General features: G+C 42.1%; 8 protein-coding genes across 8 annotated transcripts; 1 reads left to right on the top strand and 7 right to left on the bottom strand. All coding sequences in view use genetic code 12, as the record gives it.

Moving 5' to 3' along the window:
- Positions 1-198: 198 nt before the first annotated feature.
- On the bottom strand, positions 199-948 carry PICST_28685 (predicted protein; the record flags this gene model as incomplete). Its single annotated transcript, XM_001387550.1, has 1 exon — positions 199-948. One exon carries the CDS (start codon positions 946-948, stop codon positions 199-201), a length of 750 nt encoding a protein of 249 aa, XP_001387587.2.
- A 426-nt stretch (positions 949-1374) lies between these two features.
- On the bottom strand, positions 1375-2760 carry YOD2 (aminotransferase; the record flags this gene model as incomplete). The annotated part of the gene is made up of 1 exon (XM_001387549.1): positions 1375-2760. One exon carries the CDS (start codon positions 2758-2760, stop codon positions 1375-1377), a length of 1386 nt encoding a protein of 461 aa, XP_001387586.2.
- A 433-nt stretch (positions 2761-3193) lies between these two features.
- On the bottom strand, positions 3194-6818 carry PICST_80614 (nucleolar protein UTP22). The gene has a single exon (XM_001387548.1). The coding sequence runs from the start codon at positions 6795-6797 to the stop codon at positions 3267-3269; it is 3531 nt and encodes a 1176-aa protein (XP_001387585.2). The 5' UTR covers positions 6798-6818; the 3' UTR covers positions 3194-3266.
- Positions 6819-9624: 2806 nt separating this feature from the next.
- On the top strand, positions 9625-10489 carry PICST_66502 (Exo-alpha-sialidase; the record flags this gene model as incomplete). Its single annotated transcript, XM_001387946.1, has 2 exons — positions 9625-10226; positions 10285-10489. 2 exons carry the CDS (start codon positions 9625-9627, stop codon positions 10334-10336), a joined length of 654 nt encoding a protein of 217 aa, XP_001387983.1.
- Positions 10490-11764: 1275 nt separating this feature from the next.
- Positions 11765-14204, bottom strand: PICST_66501 (predicted protein). Its single transcript, XM_001387547.1, has one exon. The coding sequence runs from the start codon at positions 14197-14199 to the stop codon at positions 11968-11970; it is 2232 nt and encodes a 743-aa protein (XP_001387584.2). The 5' UTR covers positions 14200-14204; the 3' UTR covers positions 11765-11967.
- Positions 14205-14506: 302 nt separating this feature from the next.
- Positions 14507-15516, bottom strand: PICST_66500 (alkyl hydroperoxide reductase). The gene has a single exon (XM_001387546.1). The coding sequence runs from the start codon at positions 15358-15360 to the stop codon at positions 14827-14829; it is 534 nt and encodes a 177-aa protein (XP_001387583.2). The 5' UTR covers positions 15361-15516; the 3' UTR covers positions 14507-14826.
- An 856-nt stretch (positions 15517-16372) lies between these two features.
- Positions 16373-17116, bottom strand: GPI11 (phosphatidylinositol glycan; the record flags this gene model as incomplete). Its single annotated transcript, XM_001387545.1, has 2 exons — positions 16373-16986; positions 17038-17116. The coding sequence occupies 2 exons, from the start codon at positions 17114-17116 to the stop codon at positions 16373-16375; spliced, it is 693 nt and encodes a 230-aa protein (XP_001387582.2).
- A 325-nt stretch (positions 17117-17441) lies between these two features.
- Positions 17442-21497, bottom strand: CFT1 (pre-mRNA 3'-end processing factor CF II mRNA cleavage and polyadenylation factor II complex, subunit CFT1 (CPSF subunit) RNA processing and modification; the record flags this gene model as incomplete). Its single annotated transcript, XM_001387544.1, has 2 exons — positions 17442-17782; positions 17813-21497. 2 exons carry the CDS (start codon positions 21495-21497, stop codon positions 17442-17444), a joined length of 4026 nt encoding a protein of 1341 aa, XP_001387581.2.
- Positions 21498-21938: the final 441 nt, after the last annotated feature.

The following is a 21938-nucleotide window of genomic DNA, read 5'->3' as shown; positions in this document are numbered from 1 at the left end:
TTCACTGTAAAGGCATCGACTTTTTTTTCAGAGATGAGTGCACGTGATGTGGCACGTGATTTTTCAAAAATGCCATAACCTACTAATCGTATATCTTGGAATCGGTTTCCGGCAATTGAAGTCATTTTCACGACTCGCTTCTTAGTAACATCATTTACATTGTTCTCCTTTATAATGCGTTGTATTAATTTATCTATTCTATTCCTCTGGATACGCCCCTGGAGGTGGGACCACTGGGGCCTGCCCCATATTCGTGTTTAGTACATCCACATAGCTGAGAACCTTTCTAGAAGTCTTGAGAAAGTCTATAGTCAACAAGTAGACATTGCCGTTGTAGCCATCGCTCTCTATATAAGCTTTATCTATGGTTTCTCCATCTGAGAAGTTGACTTCAAGTTTCTTCAGCTCGAGCACTTCGGAATCTCTGGTTTCACACATTAGACTGTGGAACACCAATTGAACACCAAGTACGAGTACATCAAGAGCAAGTAGCTCCCATGTCGAATATGGTATTCTTTCACCTATAAATTGAACTGTGAGCCCACCATACAAATATCCGTCAGGATACGGACTTTTTGAATACCTTCCAAACAATATATGGATTATAATACAAAGGCCATTCCCCATAATAATTCCAACAAGCAAAAATTTGGATATGGCCCGTTTGTTTTCGTCTGAAAGTAAAATGTTGTGTGCTGTAGGAAACGGATTAGAAATGGAAAACTGGGAGAATGCTCTCATACCTAATTGAACCATCGATAAATCTCTTAAATAGACAATCGCCAATAGGATAAATCCAAGATACTGTACTGTCTGGCGTAAATCTTCGAGAAAGAACTTCTTTCGTTTATAGAGAACTGAGGCGTTGTTGCTGACCGTCTGTTCTACAGTTGGGTACTTCTGGTCTTGGAAATATCGTAGCTGGGATTCGATGTTGATCTGGCTCATTTTGTACGGAATTCAAGTGAAATTTTTGCGAGACTTATATGAAATGAATTTGAAATGTATTTAAATGACTTGAAAATGTCGAAGAATGCACATTTAAAACAGATAGAATCTATTGAATTGAAATAAGAGTACTGACCTGGAGTCATTTTAGTTCAATTTATCAGTCGAGAATCGCGCAAATTCACGGTGTGCATGTAATAAATTATAGAAAACTGAAGAGTGTGGAGTCTTTAACCCATGACGAGTCTCGGAGGCTTGAAGAAGAAGCAGCCCCGATTTGGGGACACTTCCTTTACTGTGGATAATTTAATGATGAACGTCTCAGTTTATTCTTGAGGAGCAGATTTTTATCAGGAAAATAGCTACCTATATAGACAAACATCATGGGACTGTATATATGCCCGATTTCTCCAGCCATCAGATCTTTCAGATCTGGTCGCTGTGAAACTGCTTCTCGAAGAGAAGAATGACTTCAGCTGTAGTTTGGACTATAACATCTATCTGGGCTTCTGTCACGTTGAACGTCGGCGCTATTAGAATATGGTCACCCGAAAGCCCGTCAAAAGTGCCAAATCCGGGGTACACTGCTAGATTGCGCGCAAAGATTCGCTTCTGGATCTCGTAGCCTACTCTGGCAGATGGAATGAATGGCTTTTTGGTGGCCTTATCGGCGACAAACTCGATACCCCAGAACAAGCCTCTTCCACGGATATCTCCAACAATGTTGCTCAGAAGTAGTGCCTGTTTAAGAGACTTTTCAAGATGTGTTCCCATTACTCTAACGTTTTGGAGAAGGTTATCTCTGTCAATGATTTCTCTAACGGCAAGACCTGCGGCACTGGACAAGGCAAAGCCCTGATAGGTGTGTCCGCAGTTGAAAGCTGCACTTCCACTAGCTAGTGTATCAACTACTTTGTGGTTCAAGTAGACAGCTGAAAGTGGACAGTAGCCTCCTGAAAGAGCCTTACCAGCAGTGGTGATATCCGGAACTATCCCTTCATCTTCCCAGGCAAAAAAAGAGCCTGTTCTGCCGGAACCACACATTATTTCGTCAAGAACAAGAAGAACATCGTACTTTTCACATACAGCCTTGATCTTCTTGAAATATCCTGCGGGAGCTGTTACGCAGCCAGTAGTGGCACCTACAATTGTCTCTGCAAAGAAACAAGCGACGTTGTCTGGACCAAGCTCTACGATTTTGTCTTCGAGCTCTTTGGCTAACTCTTCTACGTACGATTCTGTGGATTCGTACAGGTTCTTGTAACGGTATTCATATGCTGGACTGACCTGGTGGAAGTTCGAGCCAATGATACCTTCGAAGGGCTGTCGTCTAGCTATGTGTCCAGATAGAGACATTCCTCCCAAACAGTTGCCGTGGTAAGATTGCTTACGTGAGATGAACTGGGTCTTATTCTTCTTTCCTTGTTCGTAAAAGTACTGAATCGCCATCTTGATGGCAGCCTCATTTGCCTCGCTGCCGGAATTGACGAAGTACACTTTGCTGATCTTGTCTCTGTAGTTTTGGAGAAGAACATTGGCTAGTCTTTCCGAGGCACTGGTAGTAAAATCTGATGTATGAATGTAGGCTACCTCCCTTAATTGCTCTGTCATAGCATCTACCACCTCGGTGTTACCGTGACCAACAGAAATTACTGCTGCTCCTCCACAGGCATCTAGAATACTTCTTCCATCTTGTAGATGGATGTAGGAGCCAGTAGCATTTTTCACCATGTGAGGTGCAACTTTCAACGAGCGATGTAGAAGCCCAGAGCTCAATAGTTCTTCATCGGACCAGATCTTATTCTCGGGCATTTCAGTATGACTTTAGCAATTTATTTAGTGAAATAGAGAAAAAAAGAGACGACTGGAAAAGTTAAGATCGTCTTATCTTATCTCAGATTAATTCATGCATACATTCGGAAAAGATTTCATTATCCCGACGCTAAGAAAATGGGTGCGAAATCTTCGTTTACTTCGGGTGCCTTTCCCATATTTGTTGGCCATTGCCTTCATTTTGATATCTTTTCTGGCTGATTATTTGTATTCTTCTCGGAATAAAAGACTCTTATTTAAAAATACAAATTTTTTCATACTTTTTCTAAAAAGCTGTAAATTTTATTATTATTCCATAAATTTGTTGATCTGCTTCACAAGCAATTGATCCTTTACATATGATAAGGAATACGGAGGTGATCATCCTGTAACAATATTTATCTGAACATCTACTCTACACTGTCTGTCTTTTCGGCACTTTCGTGCTATGTATATTTGTACAGGTAAGGGCATACACCCTATTATTGAGAGCACCACACAAATGTCTACTTTCTAATCTTTATCGACTGTACCAATTCGCCTCCAAGCAAAGTGATTTGATTGAAAAGCCCTTCTCTATTAATAACAACTTCGGTAGAGCTTTCCTCTACTGGCTTCAGATCGATTCCCAAGTTGACACCAAACTTCTTCTTGGACAATGCTGTAGGAACGAAGATTCCTGTGATAACGTTAGTGCTGTCGTCACTCAAGCCGGTGAACTTTCTGGTTGAGAAAATGATGACATTGCCAAACTTGTCGTTCAATTCAGCGACATATGCTTGGATCAAGTCGTATTGAGTAGTGATATCGTCTGGGAAGGATGTCAAGGGAGTGATCAAGTTCTTGAACGTATTAGCAGGAAGAATACCTGAAGATGCAGTTATGTTGGCGGATTTGACTTTGATGACAAAGTCGTAATCCTTTAATGCTGGAGTGAAAAGTAGATCGAGGTTCTTGTCTGACAATCCTTCTGTCTTGACCAATTGAATAGCAGCACGTGACAATGCTGTCAACCTTGTTGCAATCGGTAAAGTTAACTCGTTAGACCACAAGATTCCTGATGGGTCATCTTTTGATCCAATGAAGTATTGCGATTTGATACCAGAAGGATCGCTCTTTCTTATCTTGTCGAAGTTCTGCTCTATGATTCGATAGGATTGGATGGATAAACGATCGCTCAACTTGAGATTGGGCTCTTCATCGGAAGCAATGTTGCTCTTAACCAAGTCCAAGATCAATGAGTTTTCCTTCCAGTTCCAGTTTGCGAGGAAATGCAAGATTTGTAAGAGACCGTTTTCTACAGAATGAGGTACCGAGTATGGAGCTGGGTCCACAAATGGTTTGAGCGCTATCAATTCTACCAACTCGTCTGAAAAATGGTACAACAACAATTGCGAATCTAACCACAATTTAAACAACCTGACAGTTGCAGAGTAGTACTGGAAGTGATGGGCCAATTGAGAAACTGTACGGGTATGCTTCACAGCTCCTAAATATGTACGATTGAACTTCAAGTATACATCCTGTACCAAAGCCTTCTGTTTGTCTGCATTGGCTACAGCACGGAGATATAAGACTTCGTCTCTTTCTGTCAAGACTCTTAACCTGAAACCATAACCTTCTGGAGTTAGAACATTCAACAAAGTGATGTCTTCATTGAAGGTAACCGTACTATCCTTGGTGATAAACGACTTGTAGGTTGTTTCGCTGTTCAAAATTTCGCTTATCTTCAACAAAAATGCTGTCTTTGTCTTTTCCAAGGCACTGATTTCGTCGGGCCATCTGGTAGACGTTTCAAATTGCAAGATTAGTTCGTTCCAGAAGTCTGGATTAGAAGTTGCAAAAGGAACTGGTTGCAATAATGATGAGAATCGTAAAGCAGCAGAAGCGGGCAACAACGACTTGAGTCCCAAGGGCAAGTCCAAGTTAGTGAGGATTTTATTGAAGTTCTCGAAAGCACTTCTGAGGTTGGTGAAACTGGCCAAGGAGGTCGTCACCTGGTTAGATGCAGATGGTAATAATGGCGTAGGCAACTTGTTTGCAATTCTGGCACTTTCAGAAATCACGTGTTGAGAGATATCTGGGTGCAAATGCAAATCAAGAGCATATTTCATGATGGAAAGAACTATAGGTTCGTTGCCTTGAGAAGTCCATACTACACAGTGCTGGATAGTGCCGTCTTTGAATCTTCTCAACGAGGCCCTGGATCCCCAGAAAGACCTGAACTTGGCTCCTAGCTCCTGTTCGTCATTGTTAGGGCCCTTGGTTACCAATTTGTCACATTCATCAGCATTCAACTGAATGCCAATAATGTAGTTGTTGTTAATGTTGGTTGGTTTTCTCTTGTGAATTGGATAGATATTGCTTGACTTCTCGTTTCTGATGTGGATGAGAGTGGCCCTTTCTCCGAGGGCATTCTTTAGTATCTTATACAACTTGTTCTTCAAATAGCTTTCGTATGTGACGAAGGAAATCTTTTCCAAGGGTCCAAATGAGTCGTATAACTCGTCTGGAACAGACAAGTTCAATACCATGTCAAATCTCATTTGGTCAAAGTCAGACTTTTGGAGCAAAATAGCATCAAATCTGTCTTTGACAACGTCGTTCAACAAGTTCAATGTTTCGTTGGCCTGAAATTGCAATTCTCTGTATGAAGACTGGGTCATTTTCCACAAAATATTCAACTTGGAGTTTTTGTCGTAGATCGTAGGTACATCAAATCCTTCTGGCTTGTACTTGGCACTGATGTTTTCCCCAATCAAACTGGAGAAGGAAAGGTAACCGGAGTTCAAGTCCATAGTTGCCAAGTATTTGATCAATCCCTTAAACAATTGGTACGACGAGAAACCGTGCAACAACGTCTTATTCCCACTTAAGCCTCCACCACTTAACAAGGCACTCATCAAAATGGCGAATTCGAAATGGCCGAATCCACCCTTATTGATGGAAGACCCAAATCCTCTTTGTTGTAACCATAATCTGCCCATTTTACAAGCGTCTTTGAATGCTTCAGTAGACTTCTTGTTGGTGTATAAATACTTTAAATAGTATCCATAAGCAGACATCGAGATTATAGAGGAGTTGTAGAAAGGAGTAGGAGGCAATTCGTCAGCATCGCTTTGAACTCGGATACTGTTTTTGTCGGGAAGCAACTTCTTGGAGTCAAATACGCCGAATGGAAAAGCGACGATCAAATTGATGGTGAATTTAGTCTTGTGAAACGATAAATCGTCCGGGTTCTCGGTCTTGATGCTTTCGATTCTTAAAACGGGACACAATACATCGTCGTTTAAGTAGTGGTATGAGATCTTTACAGGCAAATTGTTCTTCTTCGTCAAGGGAACCAAGTGCTCGGCCAAATGTGCCAAATAAAAGGCTCTTTTGTAAAGAGCTCTATAGTTAAGATAATCCTTAGCCTGGAACAATTCCTTGGGCATTGTCAAGGCTACATCGATAGACAGACCCTGTGATTGGTAGATGCCAGTTTTCAAGCCAAAAGAGCCTACTAAAGACACTTCTTCAGGAGGCAAATACGAAAACGTATAATTAAGTTTCGTAGGTTTAGGATCTGGAAACGGAATCACTACCTTCTTAGAATTGAACTGATGCTCAGCCTGTTGCAATGTCAAGTTTTCTACAGTGGGCACTTTGGCTATCAAATCATGCAAGCGATGCAAAACTTTTTCTATCTTGGCTACATGGGCATCCTTAATACGAACTTCTTTGATCAACTCGTCGATCTGCAACTTGAAGATGTTGGACTTGAACAATTCTGCTGTTTCTCGTGCCACTTGAATATCTTGTGCTGAAAGCTGTTTCTTTTGCTTTTTCGTAGGACGTCCGGTATGAGTTTTTGCAGCATCTACCACTTGCTCGTCTTCATCTTCTTCGTCTTCGTCATCATCATCTTCTTCTTCCGAGTCCACTTCTCTACTTCCATTTTCGTTTTCTTCAAATTGTGTAAAGTCATTTTCTTCGATATCGCCAGTTTCTGCACGTGCTTCCACGCCGTCTTCGCTCAATCTTCTCTTGGCCATGGTAGCTTCGTTGTTGACGAGTCTAACACACAAACAAAAGCTTCTGAGACACCTGGAGACTGTAGAACCGAAGCAATCTGTAGGGTTCTAACGGTAGAATTGAAGATTTAGTTTTTCGCTCTTCTCATTTTTCGGGGTAAGTGCAGGACCGCAAATAATTTGAAGATATTTGAGGATGGAGTCGGTTAGGGCACGACTTGTGTTCTCGCTATGTACCAGAACAACATTTGGGAGAGTTGATCAGATGATGTGTATAATGTGACTTTTGCACGTGAACTGGCGCGTGATGAACTGCGAATTTGACTCTGTTGTTTCGGTTGAGCGGTGATGTCGTCTCTTGGCTATTATTTACACCACCGAAGGGATGCATAAGTAAACACAGGTCAAAGTCTATTCAGATCACAGAAGCATATTGCAGTCACAGAACTGTAATTTCGAGTTTCCAACAATCTTGAAAATAATCTGCATTATGTAGCAATTTTTGTCGGAGCAAGAGAGGTGCAATTCTGGTTTCGGTGTTGGGAGATTTGCTGGTTACGAATCTCGGTGGTATGACTGCAAATGAAAATGTCGTACGGACTGATGAAGCTTTGGAGAGTCTGGAGAAGCTGGGATAAACAGATGAGTTGGTTCAGAGTTCGCTACGAGTTTCAGTCTACGTCCCCGTTCTCGGAGGGCAGAGGTTGGTTTATTTACTTTTTGCAATTGCAATTGCAATTGCAATTTCAAATTCAGATTCAAATTCACTACGGAATTGTAAATACAGAAAACTGAGCTGTAATCAGCAGCAAGGTTGCTTTGGATTACGGGAACAATCAGCATTTGGCCATTTCTGCACTTCAGCGTTTCAGCAGCTCAGCTGGATACGACAATGAGGTGGCTGCCAGCCTCTGGAACTATCTGAGATTCGCAATCTAAGACTCTCGGCTCCGCTGGACAGAGCAGCAACAATAGCTCTAAGTGGTGCTAGCCAGGCAATTCCAGATGGTACAGGCAATGAGCTACAGCCCAATCTGGAATTGTGCTACAGATGAAGTAGGCGAGCTTCCTGTGCTGCCAGAACAAGGGCCGGACTTAGACCATGAAGTGTTTCCCAGGAGATGCCGTGGGGTCGTCTGTTTCGGTAGGCACATGTGATTCGACGTGGGTGCACAGCAATAGGAGAAGAGACTAAGAATAGAAGTCACACACGCTGATTCCATTTCGAGTTCAGCTTCCGGAGCAATTTCATAAACATCAGGGCCAGTTTCGATTCCAACTTCCACCGCAATCCGTGCCTTTTGAGGGCCTTTCGCTGTGGGTGAAACGCAGATGGTGAAACTGGTAGCAAAGTGTTTACATTCAGACGTGCCCGGTGATTACAATTTTGTCTACTTATGTCTACTTTCGTCTACTTTGTCCAGTTTGGTCAGCTTCCGGACACAGTGGGATCGGTCTGAAAAAGCGTTAAGATTTCCTGCCGTGTACTCAGCTCTGGAAGCCCCAGCAGGTGGTCTGTTTGTTGCTCGTACTGGACTGGAGAAATGTTTTCCTCTCGCAAAAGTTGGTAATTAGTCTAAAGTCTTCGAGAGAAAATTTTGCGGGCAGTGCGTCGCTTTGGCGATATTTTTTGCTGCCGGCGCGAGTGTTTGTTTGCGTCTCCATGACAAACGCGAATGTCGCGTGTGTCTCGCAGGCTCCTGAAGCAGACAGCAGCAACCCGCATGCCCTGCGACGACATCCAGGTAAACACCAAGTGGGCTGAAACGAGATTTGGTCTGCTACACGCCCAATTGCCAATTGCCTCCGACCAAATGACGGAATCAAAACACCTCTGCAATCAGAGGACCACACGCCACCGTCAGACATTTTCCCGGCTCTGGTCTGGAGCCTTGGAGTCCCTATGTTTTGCGAGCATGCTGTATAGATTGTCCAGCAATTAATTAACACATTCTCTCCTGAGTAGACTAAGTCTGGCAGCAGGTAGAATGTCGTCGAATTCAAATTGTCTGTTTCGAATTCTTCGTCTGTCTATTGTGGTGATCTCCCTATTTACCTCTAATTTAATAATATTGTCTGTCCGCTTATTTTTAGAACTGCAAGCCCCCAAAGCGGGCATTACTGGTTTGGAATCAATTCCCCTGCAAGGAGCCCCATGCAGAGTGTGACGATGCTGCATGTGGAACACACCTGCGTACAACACCGCCAATTCTGGATACAAAAAATGCCCAGCCCAGCAATCGGGATTTACTTTAGTGCCTTGATGGAGATCTGGCAATGGGCCGTTCCACCTCGTGAACCAGCAGGCGAATATATGCACAAACAGGCTGACAACTCAGAGAAGCAACAAGAAAGATTGCCCAATTGAACCCTTTGAGCCCCAGCCAATTGGTCTTCGTTGACGACCAATATTTTGGCTAAATAGCTCACGAGATGCTGCAAGACTCTGTCGGTAGTTGTCTTGCGGAGGAAAGTGTAGTTGGTGCAGCGTGCTGGATGCACTAAGCCCGACATTGATGGGAGCGGCTCCTGGATCGAGTCCCAAACAGGTAAAAAATACCCAAAGCTAAAATTTGGCGACCTCCTGCACAAAGTTTATTGTATGGAAGACTAATTTCACAACGAAAACTAAATGTCCATAACCAAAAAAAAAACGAAAGCCTATTGCACCCGACATTGTCTGTGTCTTTTTGTCTGGCGGCGGTACCTGGTCCAGATATGGGGGGTCGCATCATCTGGCAAAACTATATAAGAAGTGAAAATCCACTTCCAGCCAGTTCTACATTTTCTTCTTTTTCCTTTTCTTAGTACTTGTATCTACAAACTTTATACACTCGCTTTTAACACAATGAAGTTCTCCACCGCCGCCGTCTTGGCCTCTGCTGCTGTCTCTGCTCAAGCTGCCACCTACGCTAACGCTACCGTCACTGACATTGCTACCACTGTCATCACCATCACTTCTTGTGACCACGATGCTTGTCACTCTTCTGTTGTCACCACTGGTTTGACCACTGTCACCGAAGACGAAACCATCTACACCACCTACTGTCCATTGTCGACCGTCTCTGAAATCTCCACCACCGTCATCACCATCACTTCTTGTGCTGAAGACAAGTGTGCTGAAGTTGAAAAGACCACCGGTGTCACCACTGTCACTGAAAACGAAACCGTTTACACCACCTACTGCCCATTGCCAACTGAAGCTGCTCCAGAAACTGTTGCTCCAGCTGCTCCAGAAACTGTTGCTCCAGCTGCCCCAGCCGCTCCAGAAACTGTTGCCCCAGCCCCAGAATCTCCAGCTGCCACCCCAGCTGCTCCAGAAACCGTCGCTGCTGAATCCACTTCCCCAGCCACTGTTGCTCCAGTTGTCTCTACTGCTGAAGGTGCTGCTGCTGGTCAAGTTGTTCCAGTTCTTGCTGCTGGTGTTGCTGGTTTGGCTGCTTACTTGTTGTAAGTGCCATGGTAAATATTATGTTTTTCTGGTATTGATATTTCTTTTCTAGCATAGGCACCATCATGCCTTTGGTTTCATGTTTTTTGAGAGCACCGGCTTTGTGTAGAGGTGCCTCGGGCATCTGGTTTTAAAATAAATAACTTTATTTGCTTGATGATTGTTCGAGAGTAGAGTTCATTTCTGTATACTATATATGACTAATTTCGATCCCACTCTATTAATGGGTTAATAGTTTGAATATTATTGCTAATTATTCTAATCAAAACATTCTAGCATTCGAGCCGGGAGTCGATTCGGATGGTGAATCATGTAGAAGAAATTTGGTGAAATTTTCAAGAGATTTCGAAGGATAAACATCCGAGCCGAGAATTGGTTCTTGAATGATTTCCACACACTTGGCACCCAATTTTGCAATCTCCAGATTTCTACGATTCTACAAGATTTCAACTGAGATCAGCAGAGACAAGGATCTCAAATGAAGTCGATAATTGCAAGTTTCTCTCCAAATTGGAGAAATTTTCAGGATAAACATTCTCGAGCCCGGTCACTCATTGGCTTTGCTGGATGAGCCAGCCGTGTTTCAGGTTAAAAAAGTCGGCAAAAAGACACTACAGACTCTCTTTCCATGCAATTCCATCTCGCTTCCAAATCCATCTCTCCTGGATTTGATCTTTATCTCTTGAGCTGATGATCTCGTACCAATCGTCTGCGCTATTACTCATTGGGCATTCTTCAGTTTCAAAGTGATTGGCAAATGGAATATTTCAGACTGCGTTTCCCTAGCGAAGGTGCATGAATGTGCGTCCCCATCATTGTTAGTCTGCAGCCCAGAAGCATCACCCAAATTGGAGGACATTCTTGCTAAAAATACATTTCGTATTTCCTTCTCGAGCAACAATGTATCTGGCCCAGTAGACATTCACGTATCTAACAAGGGCCAATGTAGCTGGCTATCCGCAATTTCAGATGCACACCTTTTAGCTCTCTTTGTATTCCCATCCCTGTCTCGTTTAGTGCCATTTGTCTCGAAAGTGGCTCGACAGACAATGCCAATAATATTGATTAAAAATTATGTACGACGTTAATAATATTAGCAATCGCCTTTTGGTAGTAACATAGTCTGCGTGGATATTATTGGTGACAAAATCCTGGCAACAGCCAAGTCAATCCGATTTGTCCATTTCACCACCCAGGTCAGGACATTTTCTACGGACGTGAGATGTTTGCGGTCAGAACCTGCCCAATTTTGCCAGACAGTGCGTATGTGGGGAGAAAAATTTTCGATTCGGCAATATACAATATGCACATATCTGCTGTATGCACAACTTTCCCCTCTTAACATTTGGGTGCGTTACAATTGAAACTATGTCGGTCCATTTGCCAAACAATTGGGCAACAAGCGCGACATTATTCCTGTTTCCAGCTGATTCATTGTTACTGCTGCTGGGCTTCTGCTTGCAATTTATTCAATTTATTCAATTATTGCAATTGTTCAATTGCTACAATCCTCCAATTGGTACACAATTGCTGCACTAGAATTGCTACTCTACATTTTACTATACACTAAAATACACCTTTGGGGTAGAACAATCGCATAAATGCAGGCGACTGTAGGAAATGGAAATACACCTGTAAAAGGAAACGCACCTCTAAATGGAAACGAACTGTAGATGAAAATGGAAGTGGAATTGTAGTTCGAAACGGACTTAATTGTGTAGGAGTTGATTGTCATTCGACTCATACAATATAGGTATAGTCCTCTCCCAAAATGTCGCTCACATCAGAGCCTTCTCTATGTATGCCAGTTTCGGACCTTTTCTCCTCGGCAGCAGCAAATATCTTGTTCAAAAGCAGATTCAACTCGCTTGATTGGTGAGTGTTAATGCCACTGATTCCATAGACTTTGATAGAATTGACCTCAGTGGCTCTGTCGCCGTCAGCTGAAGAACTAGGCGTAAATTCAACGTAGATATCCCCAACAGGAATTTGAAGATTGACTACACTCACGGGAAGCTTGATATGGACACTTTCAGTAGCTACTGACGCCTCGGAAACCTTGACATATTTGCTTAGATACCTGTTTCCATTCTTAGCACTCTCATCAGAATCACTAACAATTTTGTACTTCTGTTGGTATGCCAAGACTCTATCGTAATTTTGTTTGGTAGTTGGACGGAGCCAGATACTCACCTTGCCAATGTTCTTACCTTCAATGACTATGTCGCTGAGAATTACTTTGGAAGACAATTTGATTCCAACAGAACACTCTGAAGAACAGTACCAGCTCTGTTCACTATCACTGAGAACATTGTTGGCATTATATTTCCATTCGTTTGGTGACTTTATTCTCAAATATCTGTACCAGCCAAAGAGAGCTCTTCGTACAGTTGATTGTTCCTGTTGAAGTCCATTTCCACCTCTCGTCAAGTACCCTCGAATCCGTGCTCCAAGACTGTAATCAGCGTAGTTGGTGGTTACAGAGCCTTTGTAGAGAATGTCAGCAATTTGACTGAGCAATATTGGAGAAGCTGTGTTTTTAGCTCTCTCCAAGAGCTGCTCATCTACGGGAGTATCTTCTAGATTGAGCGAATCCACGAGCTTGTTGAACTTGTCAGAAATGTCGTGGTTGTACTTTTCTAATTGTTGTTTGATAATTTCCTGTAGTTCCTTTGGTTGAGCATTTGCTATTTGATTTCTGATGTACTCATTAATTTCGCTCGAATGTGTATCCACGTAATTACTCCATGAAGGCAGCTTTTCTGTAGCATTGAGAAGAGCATTGATCTTATCTTCAATATCAGCAAGTCTACCATTTTCAATTGTACTGCTAATACTAGTTCCAGCCTCTTTTAGCAGCTCTTTCCACGAATTGAATTCTGATTTTTGACCTACTAGTCTTGTTTCTAGCTCTTCCATTTTTCCCTCAATATCTACAAGTTTCTCGTTTATCTTACCAGTATCGATGGAGACTGCCGACAAAGACTGCCGATCCAGCTCTATATCATGTACACGAGACAGAAGTGTCTTCACAGAAGTGTCAAGCTTATTGAATCGTGCAGCGAATCGTGCGGCATCGAACGGTATGAGAGTAGAAGCCTGGTACAGCAAAGCTAGAAGAGTAATTATGAAAGATGCAAGCAAGAAAATGATATAGTTCTTTATAAAACTGGAAGCAGAAAACCAATTGTCAGAATTGGAATTACCAACACCAGTGCTGCCTGAATGGATATCCTCAGAATTTTCAGAATTTATAAATGGTGATTTCTCAGTCGTTTCTGGTTCTTCTAGATTCTTAGCCTCTTTCTCTGAAGCTTCCTTCGTTCGCTTGATCTCATCGAAAAGTATATTGGCAGATGTGTTTGCCTCACTGCCAAACAAATTGCGCGAAGCTAGACGTGCTGGTAATTTTTGAACCAACAGACGATTCCAACGGGTGGAAGTTTGAGAATCACTCAGATACCGGTCGGCTCTATTGGATATTGGCGATTCCTCTCTTACTCTGACGTTGACTGGTTTATGAGAGTCATTAGTCGCCGATACCGGGATGGTCTGGGCCGTTTCGTATACTTTATCAGCTAGAAGAAGATCTTCCAAGTCGTCATCGTCATCGTCATCGCTGGATTCGTTCATCGTGTCAGAATCGCTGAAATTGGCATCTACATCTTCAGCACTGACATACAGCAGCAGTTTATTGGCAAATTTGTCGAAAGAGGCGTTCATAGCCTCGACGTCGATCTCTTCGAATTCTTCGTCAGACGCGTGTTCTTCCTCGATCTGACTCGTGTTATTGATGCTACGGATATTATTATTGTTTTTGAATTTCTCATACAAAGTCTGGTAGATTTTCTCATCTGCTGCACTTTTTCTTGCTGGCAACGGTTGTGCTGGGCCGACGAAGTTGTACATGTGGATGGACGCATCATCGTCTGTGTCTCCAACTACTCGGGGAACTCCTGGAAAGCCTGGCATTGGAGATAGTGGTGGAAACAGTATTGTTGATGTAGAATTGATAGATTATTTATGATTTTTCACGCGTGTGAATCAAAATTCTGGAGCTAGCGAGAGTTGCGAAAAGTGAGCATACCGCAGATTACTGAGAGTTAGTGAGAAATTTGGCGGAGAGAGTAGATTTAGCGAGGAATAGAGGTGGTCTGCGAAGAAAATGTGCGCCTAGACAGAGTTTTGTGGGGATGCTATATCATGGAAACAATTAAGACGCTCCAGTTTCTACTGCAGAGATATTTGTAGGAAGCTGTATATACTACAAGGTGTTTATATGAGTCTAATCTATTACATTTACTTTAATATACTTTTAGCGATCTCACTGCTCTCTGTGAAATCTCATTAATTTCACTAATTTCACTAATTTCACTAATTTCACTAACCTCACTGTCGCACTCATCTCTCCCTCGCTAATTCCTCCATCTTCCTTTCGCCATGGGGAAATAGCACCACAACCACACACAGAGAACAGCTACAGAGTCAATGGCTGTATATATTCATCCTGGAACCTCTACGATTACTACAGTATCATTTTCTTCTTAAAGTCACTTTATTATGTAAATTCCAGTACTGGTAGATTTAGTAGGTGCCAGCTTAGATTCTGTCCAAGAGGTTCTTGGCCGAGGAAATTTCAGTGAAACCCAACGAGTCTTCGTTTTCAAGGAAGCTGATCTCACCGTCTACAACCAAAGCAGCATATCTGGCAGTTCTAACACCAAAACCGGCGGAACTCAAGTCGGCAACGTAACTGTCACCTAATTCCAGCGAGATCTTAGCGAGAGGGTCCGTGGCGAAGACAATGTAGTTCTCTTCGTCCTTGTAGCCCAAGGCCTTACCCCAAGCGGCCATAACAAAAGGATCGTTAGCAGACAACACAACGATTTTGGAAACACCCTTGGCCTTGAATTTTTCCAAGTTCTTCAAGTAGTCTGGAATGTGCTGTTCGGTACAAGTAGGAGTGAAGGCTCCTGGAACAGCTGTGATGACTACAGTCTTGCCAGCGAACTCTTTGGCCAAGTCCAACTCGATTGGGTTGGCACAAGCAGTGAGACTGTCGTTGGCCTTCGAGTATGGAATGTACTTAGGCTTGGGAGTAGTAGGGAACTTGTCGTCGTTAGTGAGACCCATTTTGGTGTGGAAATCGGAGTTTTTCGAAGGCTGGAAAAAGTGAAAAATTCAAGATCTGGAAAGCGTGGAGAAAGTCCGAAGCGGGAAACTCTTCACAGTAATCAACAGTTTTTGGAGGCAATTGACTCGAAGTTGAACGATATCAAGAGAATTGCTAGAATTGAACTATATCGCCCAATAAACCCCACTCCCACAAAGCGAGAGATAATCCACTATTTATAAGCCAACCGGCCCATCCACTACCGTAGAGTTACTCCGATCGATGACAACCCCGTTGTTTGCGTGCAGGTCGGTTTTCACCATGTGGCTAGAGATGATGACAATCCAAGAGGGATGAGACGGCAAAAATCATGAAAAAGTCGTACAGCCCCGATGATGTGAGATTGCAGTGTTTATCTGCGTAAGCAGCTTTGTAAGCAGCAAATTTGGCGAGACTCGCTGGTACATTGTGACTTCGTTGGGCTCGCAGAACTTTCGAGCCGTTCGAATCTCACTCTCCCTATTTCCTACACCGGAGTTTGTTCCAACATTTTTAGCGAGTCTGGGCTTTCCCCACATTACTACGGTAGAGGTTGCTTTTGGATGACTCGGCGACCGAGTAGAGAAGACGGACAGCTATTGGCTCATTCGGAAGCTATCTCCTTTTTGTACATTTGACAGTCCGGTTTGACGTCTTGAAAGATGTTCCTATAGCCGGAAATATATTGCGCGGATATTCTTCTGGAGACTAATTCTTCTCTCTAAGGGTCCCATTGCAAGTTGAGTAATCAAGACAAGTACTCTCGGTCGAGTATAATCTGACTCCATGTTGGCTATTCTTTCTGTCTCAACTGTAGTTGTTTGTTCTCTTGCTGCTATTCTGTAGTTGTCGTTCATCCATGACTTCTTCAGTATCCTTTCTACTTCTATAACCACTCATAACCACTTTACTTTACTCTAATACTTCTACTCCGCCTACGAACTCTCTCTACGGCATATTCAATAACGTATCGTACATTTTCTTGTTCTCCCTTCAGAAAAGAACACTCAATGCTCCGCCCACCACCGAGCCTACATAACCACCCACCAACAACGTAATGGGCCATTGTTGCCATGGTCTGTCCCAGTCCAAGGGAATAGGAATGACTCCAATCCATACACCAGCCACGGCCACCAAACTCGAAGCGAGTATGTAGTTTCCAAATATTAAACGGTAAATTCTCTCAGCTTTGAAAACCAGCACAAAAGCATCAAGGTCAAATTTGAACAAGACCAACAATGGATTGAAAATCAAGAACGACAAGTGGACAGCTAACAAAAACGTCTCTGTTAAATGACTGGCTAGAGGTGCTCCGAACAACAAAATAGCCCCAAACAACGGCACGGATAACACAAATGACATAAACACACTGCCCACAATCAAAAGGGGCACATTGGTCTGTTTCTTACTTTTCTTGCCAGAGTTGGCAGAAGCTAATGTGATCAAATAGCCTTGGGCTGCCAGCAAGACAGCTACAGTGGGCAAACTATTGAGCAACGTCTCTGCAATATGCTCGGTGAGACCTCGGCGAAACAAATCCCAAACTAAAAATAAGTTTTGAACGGGTATTATGGGATATGCCAAAGTAGGTACTTTGGTCTTATATTCTATGTTGGCTGAACCAGAACCAGCATTCTTGCCGGACTCGGAGTGCGAACCGGGTGCATCTGCATCAGAATTGACCTCCAGTTCATTTGGTTGGAACGACACCGATTTTCGGGACGTCTTTTTGGCCATTTTTGGTTGTTTTGCAAAAAAAAGTTTCGATAATTTGAAAATTCACTTGGTTTTTAAATCAAATTTGGAGCACTTTTGATTTGCCAACATGCACACCGGTTGCAAAATCTACAAAATCTTGAGGTAGAAACTCTGTATCGAAGTAATCTGTACAACGTAGAGTGCTCTTTTCCTTTTCTATAACCTACTCTGCGGTATCTTGACATCGTCGCTATATTCTTCGTTTTCTATTCTTCTGTATATTGTAGAATAAATACACTTAATTTCATCTTAAATTATTGTCATTCTACAAACAATGTTCTTCCATACCACCATGTCATAATTACTACAAACCCTTCAACGCATTCTCGAACTCTATGATATCCTTCCAGATATCCTGGTAAATATTCTTTGCACTTACTTTACTAGCCAAGTTTTTCTTTCTTTCTTCGTTCAACTTGCCGTAGGCTCTAATCACATCGTAGTCAAGAATAGGCTTAGTGTTGGTGTCGTTTGCTGTCATCGATAATCCACCGAAACGGTTCAAACGAGGATTTAAACCACAGTAATGGTACTCCTTGTCGGTCAACTGCTGTTGCAATATGTACATTCTTCTGTAGCTGGCTTCGTTTATGGGGACAACACTAAAGAAAGAACCATCAATGGTCGAACCAATCGTCTGGAAGTCTCCTATAACCGACGAGGTCTTCTGTCCACTGCCAGTGTCGTATTTCTCTTCAGTCTTGGGCAAAGATTTAAGGCACGTCACGAATGAGTTGATGGAAAAAGAAGACTTGGAAAGTAATCTCTGGCCATTTAATGCAGTAGGATCTTCAGGGTCATACTGAACTAAATGCAAGACATTATTGTTATCAGCAATCAAGATAAACACCTCCTCATCCTTAGTAATAAAGTCTGCACAGTTTACGTCTAGTCCTTGTAAGTCCTTTCCTAACATGATCATTCTGAATGGTTCAGCGTCGAATCCTACCAACCAAACACTCTTCAACGAGTCACCCAAGATCATCATGTTACCAAAACTTTTGGCCTCAGAAACATACACTGCCGTATCCAAAAAGGCTACAGGGACCACCCCATCGTCCTGTAAATCTCTTACTATGACCTTCTGACCTTGTGATACTAGGAATCTGCCACTGACTTCACATACAGAAGTGACAGCACCCTTGGTATCTTCTTTGAAAACCTCTTTAAACTTGTGGTTTGTTTCAGGTCTATCTGGCTCAGGAATAATGTCGATAATTTCGTAGATTCTGAACGACCCATTGGCTGACAAATCTTCCATTCTGTATTTACCAGATCCGATCACAATGAACTCCTTCTTGTGTTTGAACTTCTTGGTAGATGAGCCTACATCGAGAATCATCGACTTTACAGTCATGCCTAACTCGTTATCAGCCAATTCTATCGTATCGATGACAGACCAATTAAAAGGAGAAATCAATTTGATGGAGCCTTTATAAGCAGAAGAAGGTGGTTTGTCCTTATGAAGCCCTACTATTGGCTTTCCTTCTTCATCAAAACACTCGTAGTCAATATCCTTGAAGGTGGAAACAACATATGTGTGAGATGACTCGTGGTATGTGATTGCACGAATCAGCTCTCCGATATGGATCAACTTCATGGGCCATGTGTTTTCATAATTGAAGTCAAGTGGAAGCTGGCAGATTCTCGCATTCTGCTGATTGTCCAAGAAAATCAACCCGTTTGCTACTTTCGAATCGTGGAAAGGAGAAATAGAAACAGCTGGTATTTTCGAGAACTGGTAAATTCTTGGAATGGAATGAAGACTCTTAAGAATCAAATAGGGAGTAACACCAGTAACGAATATACAAGTGTATCCATTCAAATTAGGGAAATATGCCAATCTTCTTTCAACGGCCGTACCTATAGGATATGCGTTTTCTGGAGCACCAGTGATAGCTAAATCTTTCTCCTTCTTGAACTCGTAGTTTTCTCCATCAAAGTACAACTTGTAAAGAAGAACTTCACCCCCAATCGTCAATATAGTCAAATATTCTTCTTTGTGATCCTTGTCACCTATTTCGTTGAGCATTACTTGTTTAATAAAAGGATCTGGTTCGTTTTGAGCAGGGTCAAAAAATCCTAGATGCAAATTGTCAGAGAACTTGTCTACGTGATTCAACTGATAACATCTCTGGTTATGAAATCTGTTGAAGGCTACAATTCTATTATCACCTGTCACTAAGACAAATGTCTTCAGTTTAGGGCCAACATTCTTAGGTTCTGCAGCAGTTCCAACATTGGAAACGACGGAGGAAGATCTATTTCTCTTAGTTCCGCTCTTCAAGAGTAAATTTACATCTTTCAGAACAGCCCTTAACAAATGAGAATTGGTGATGTATCCGGTAGTGATAATCGTATCATCCAAGATCTTGGGAATCTCCAACTTTGAGTACGATTCATTGTAGGTATTAATAGCAAAGATCATTACATCACCACTGGCAAGGAAAATCATCAAGAACTCGTCTCTCAAGACACTGTTAATGATTTCATCGTCCTTGATTTCTTCGTTCAAGGTGATTTTCTTTCTGAACAAGTTGTTGTACAAGACGATTTGCTTAGGAGTGATTTGCAAGATGAACTTACCATTGTTCAACTCATGCATCGAAATGGTCAATTCGTTGTTAATGAAATCTTTTGAATTCAAACGTGCAAACGACTTTTCGATTTGAAAGATTTCGGACTTGAAGTTAATATCGTCTGACGTAATCAAATACTTCTGGTTCAAATTCCACATTCTGTTGACCTGCGAAAAACTCAACGTTGAAGAGATAGTGGGTTGAATGGAAGGTGTTATGATGTTCAACTTAGTCTCTGAATGTGTGCCAGCATTGGCAATAATCGACACTTCTTTGCAATTAGGATTCTTCAAATTGAATTTGAACTTTTCAGTGGAATAGTATCCTAAAGAAAAACTAGAAACTACTCCAGTATTCACCAACTCGTCATGTTTTACAAACTCAATGACAGAATTGCCCAAAACTACTTGCACTTCCTCTTCTTCGTCCTTGTATAAGTCGTCTTCGTCTTCATCTTCATCTTCATTCTTACTATCTTCGTCTACAATTTTAGCGAGTTTCTTAGGATTAAGTGCTTCATCTTGATATTTGAATTGTACCAAAGGACTGTTACCATTATGGTTGGCAAAGAATAGCAAGTTGTTGTCGAGGGTCGCTATTTGACCGGGAAAAGTTAATTTTATGTCGCTGTACAATAATTTGTCCACACTTTCTATGGTGAATTTCTTGATGGACTTACCGTCTACTTCAAAGTTTAAGTAGTAGAATTCACCCGTGGATAATACCAATAGAGCACGGTGATCGTTTGGCAAAGCTACCACACTACAGTCTTCCAACTTGAGATTCAAGTGGGTTTGATCCTGGTACGCTTTGGTGGAAGCTGTGATGAGAGAGGTGAACTGGTTTACCGCTATTCTTCTTACAATCCCACCGTTGTCTACATGGATTATTTCGTTGCAGCCCAAAAGCAAACACCCGTTCAAGGGAGAAGGCAAGGGAACAATTCTGTCAACATCGTACGGAAGATTGTCAATCTTCAAAACTGAAACAGTAGACTTAGTAGTCAAATCCAAGGTCAAAATGCAAAACTGGACGTTATCCTTAATCTTTGGTAAGTTCCCAGCCCAAGCCTGTTGTCGCTGGGATAGTATACCAAAAGTTGGCTCTCTATATTTGAACAAAAATTGCATGTCTATAATGCTACCAATAGACGAGTCGAGACTCTGGCCATCTATTAAGAAGCTGGTATCGAAAAAACTACCTGGCTGATCTGTAACTGGAACGTTAACTGTACCATTTTCGTGTTCCTTCTTCTCTGATTTGACCATATCTTCGTTTTCAGAGTCTGCGTCGTCATCGTCGAGCTCCTCTGCTGTTTCAAACGGCAAAAAACAGAGCAAATTCTTGAAACGCAAGCAACTACAGCTTCCATAAGGTTCTAACAAGAGTTCAGACTTCGACAACTTCTCATAGGTAGAGTTCTGGATCGCGTTCTCATAATAATGCAAAGATACTGTCAGAATCGTATGGAGATGATGGTCCCATTTGATGACAGAAAACTTTGCGGACTTCGTCGAAACCAACAAGTAGTCAAAATTGGGTGATTCTACAGTTCTTATGGGCTTTATATCTGTGATTAATCCATGGAGTTTGAACTGGTCTATTAATTTCAAGCGATGCTGAGGCTTTGACGGCGTCAGCAGCTTCAACTGTACAACTTCAAAGATCTGGAGAAGCGTGGCTTTTCCAACAACTAAATGTTTAACGGTGGATGAAATGAAGTTGCAGCCTACAGAGTGGGAAACTCGAGACGGATCGATGAATTCATGATAAACATCCATTTTTTGCAAAAAAATAGTCGCAAGAAACAGAAAATGTATATGTACAAGATGGGGATGGACAATACTACTCCAATTGTGCTTTTCGGAACAAAAGTGGTGTTTTTTAACGGTTCTGCTGTGATTCTGAGAAGTGAAAAAGTGAAATAACTAGCAGAATATTTCTATGTTAAGTTGGTTTTGTAGAGGAAAAGTGCGAGTGATATTGGCGAGCACACGACCAGCCCGACTCTTAACTATGGGAGATGAACTTCCACTGTGGAAGAAGAGAGACTAACGTTCTTTGCTACGATTGTGTGAAAAAAGGACAGCGTGGAGTTGTAAGTGTCAATTAATTCATTCTCAACCATATATAGTCTATTCATGAAGCGGAAGAATCCATTATGTCTCTCTTTTCCATTTCCTTCTACTATATAAATCCTTAACTATGTCAGATGTCTATGT

The sequence above is a fragment of the Scheffersomyces stipitis genome, chromosome 1 (genome assembly GCF_000209165.1).
Source record: "Scheffersomyces stipitis CBS 6054 chromosome 1, whole genome shotgun sequence".
Classification (NCBI taxonomy): domain Eukaryota; kingdom Fungi; phylum Ascomycota; class Pichiomycetes; order Serinales; family Debaryomycetaceae; genus Scheffersomyces; species Scheffersomyces stipitis.
This window is presented reverse-complemented; position numbering and strand designations above follow the sequence as displayed.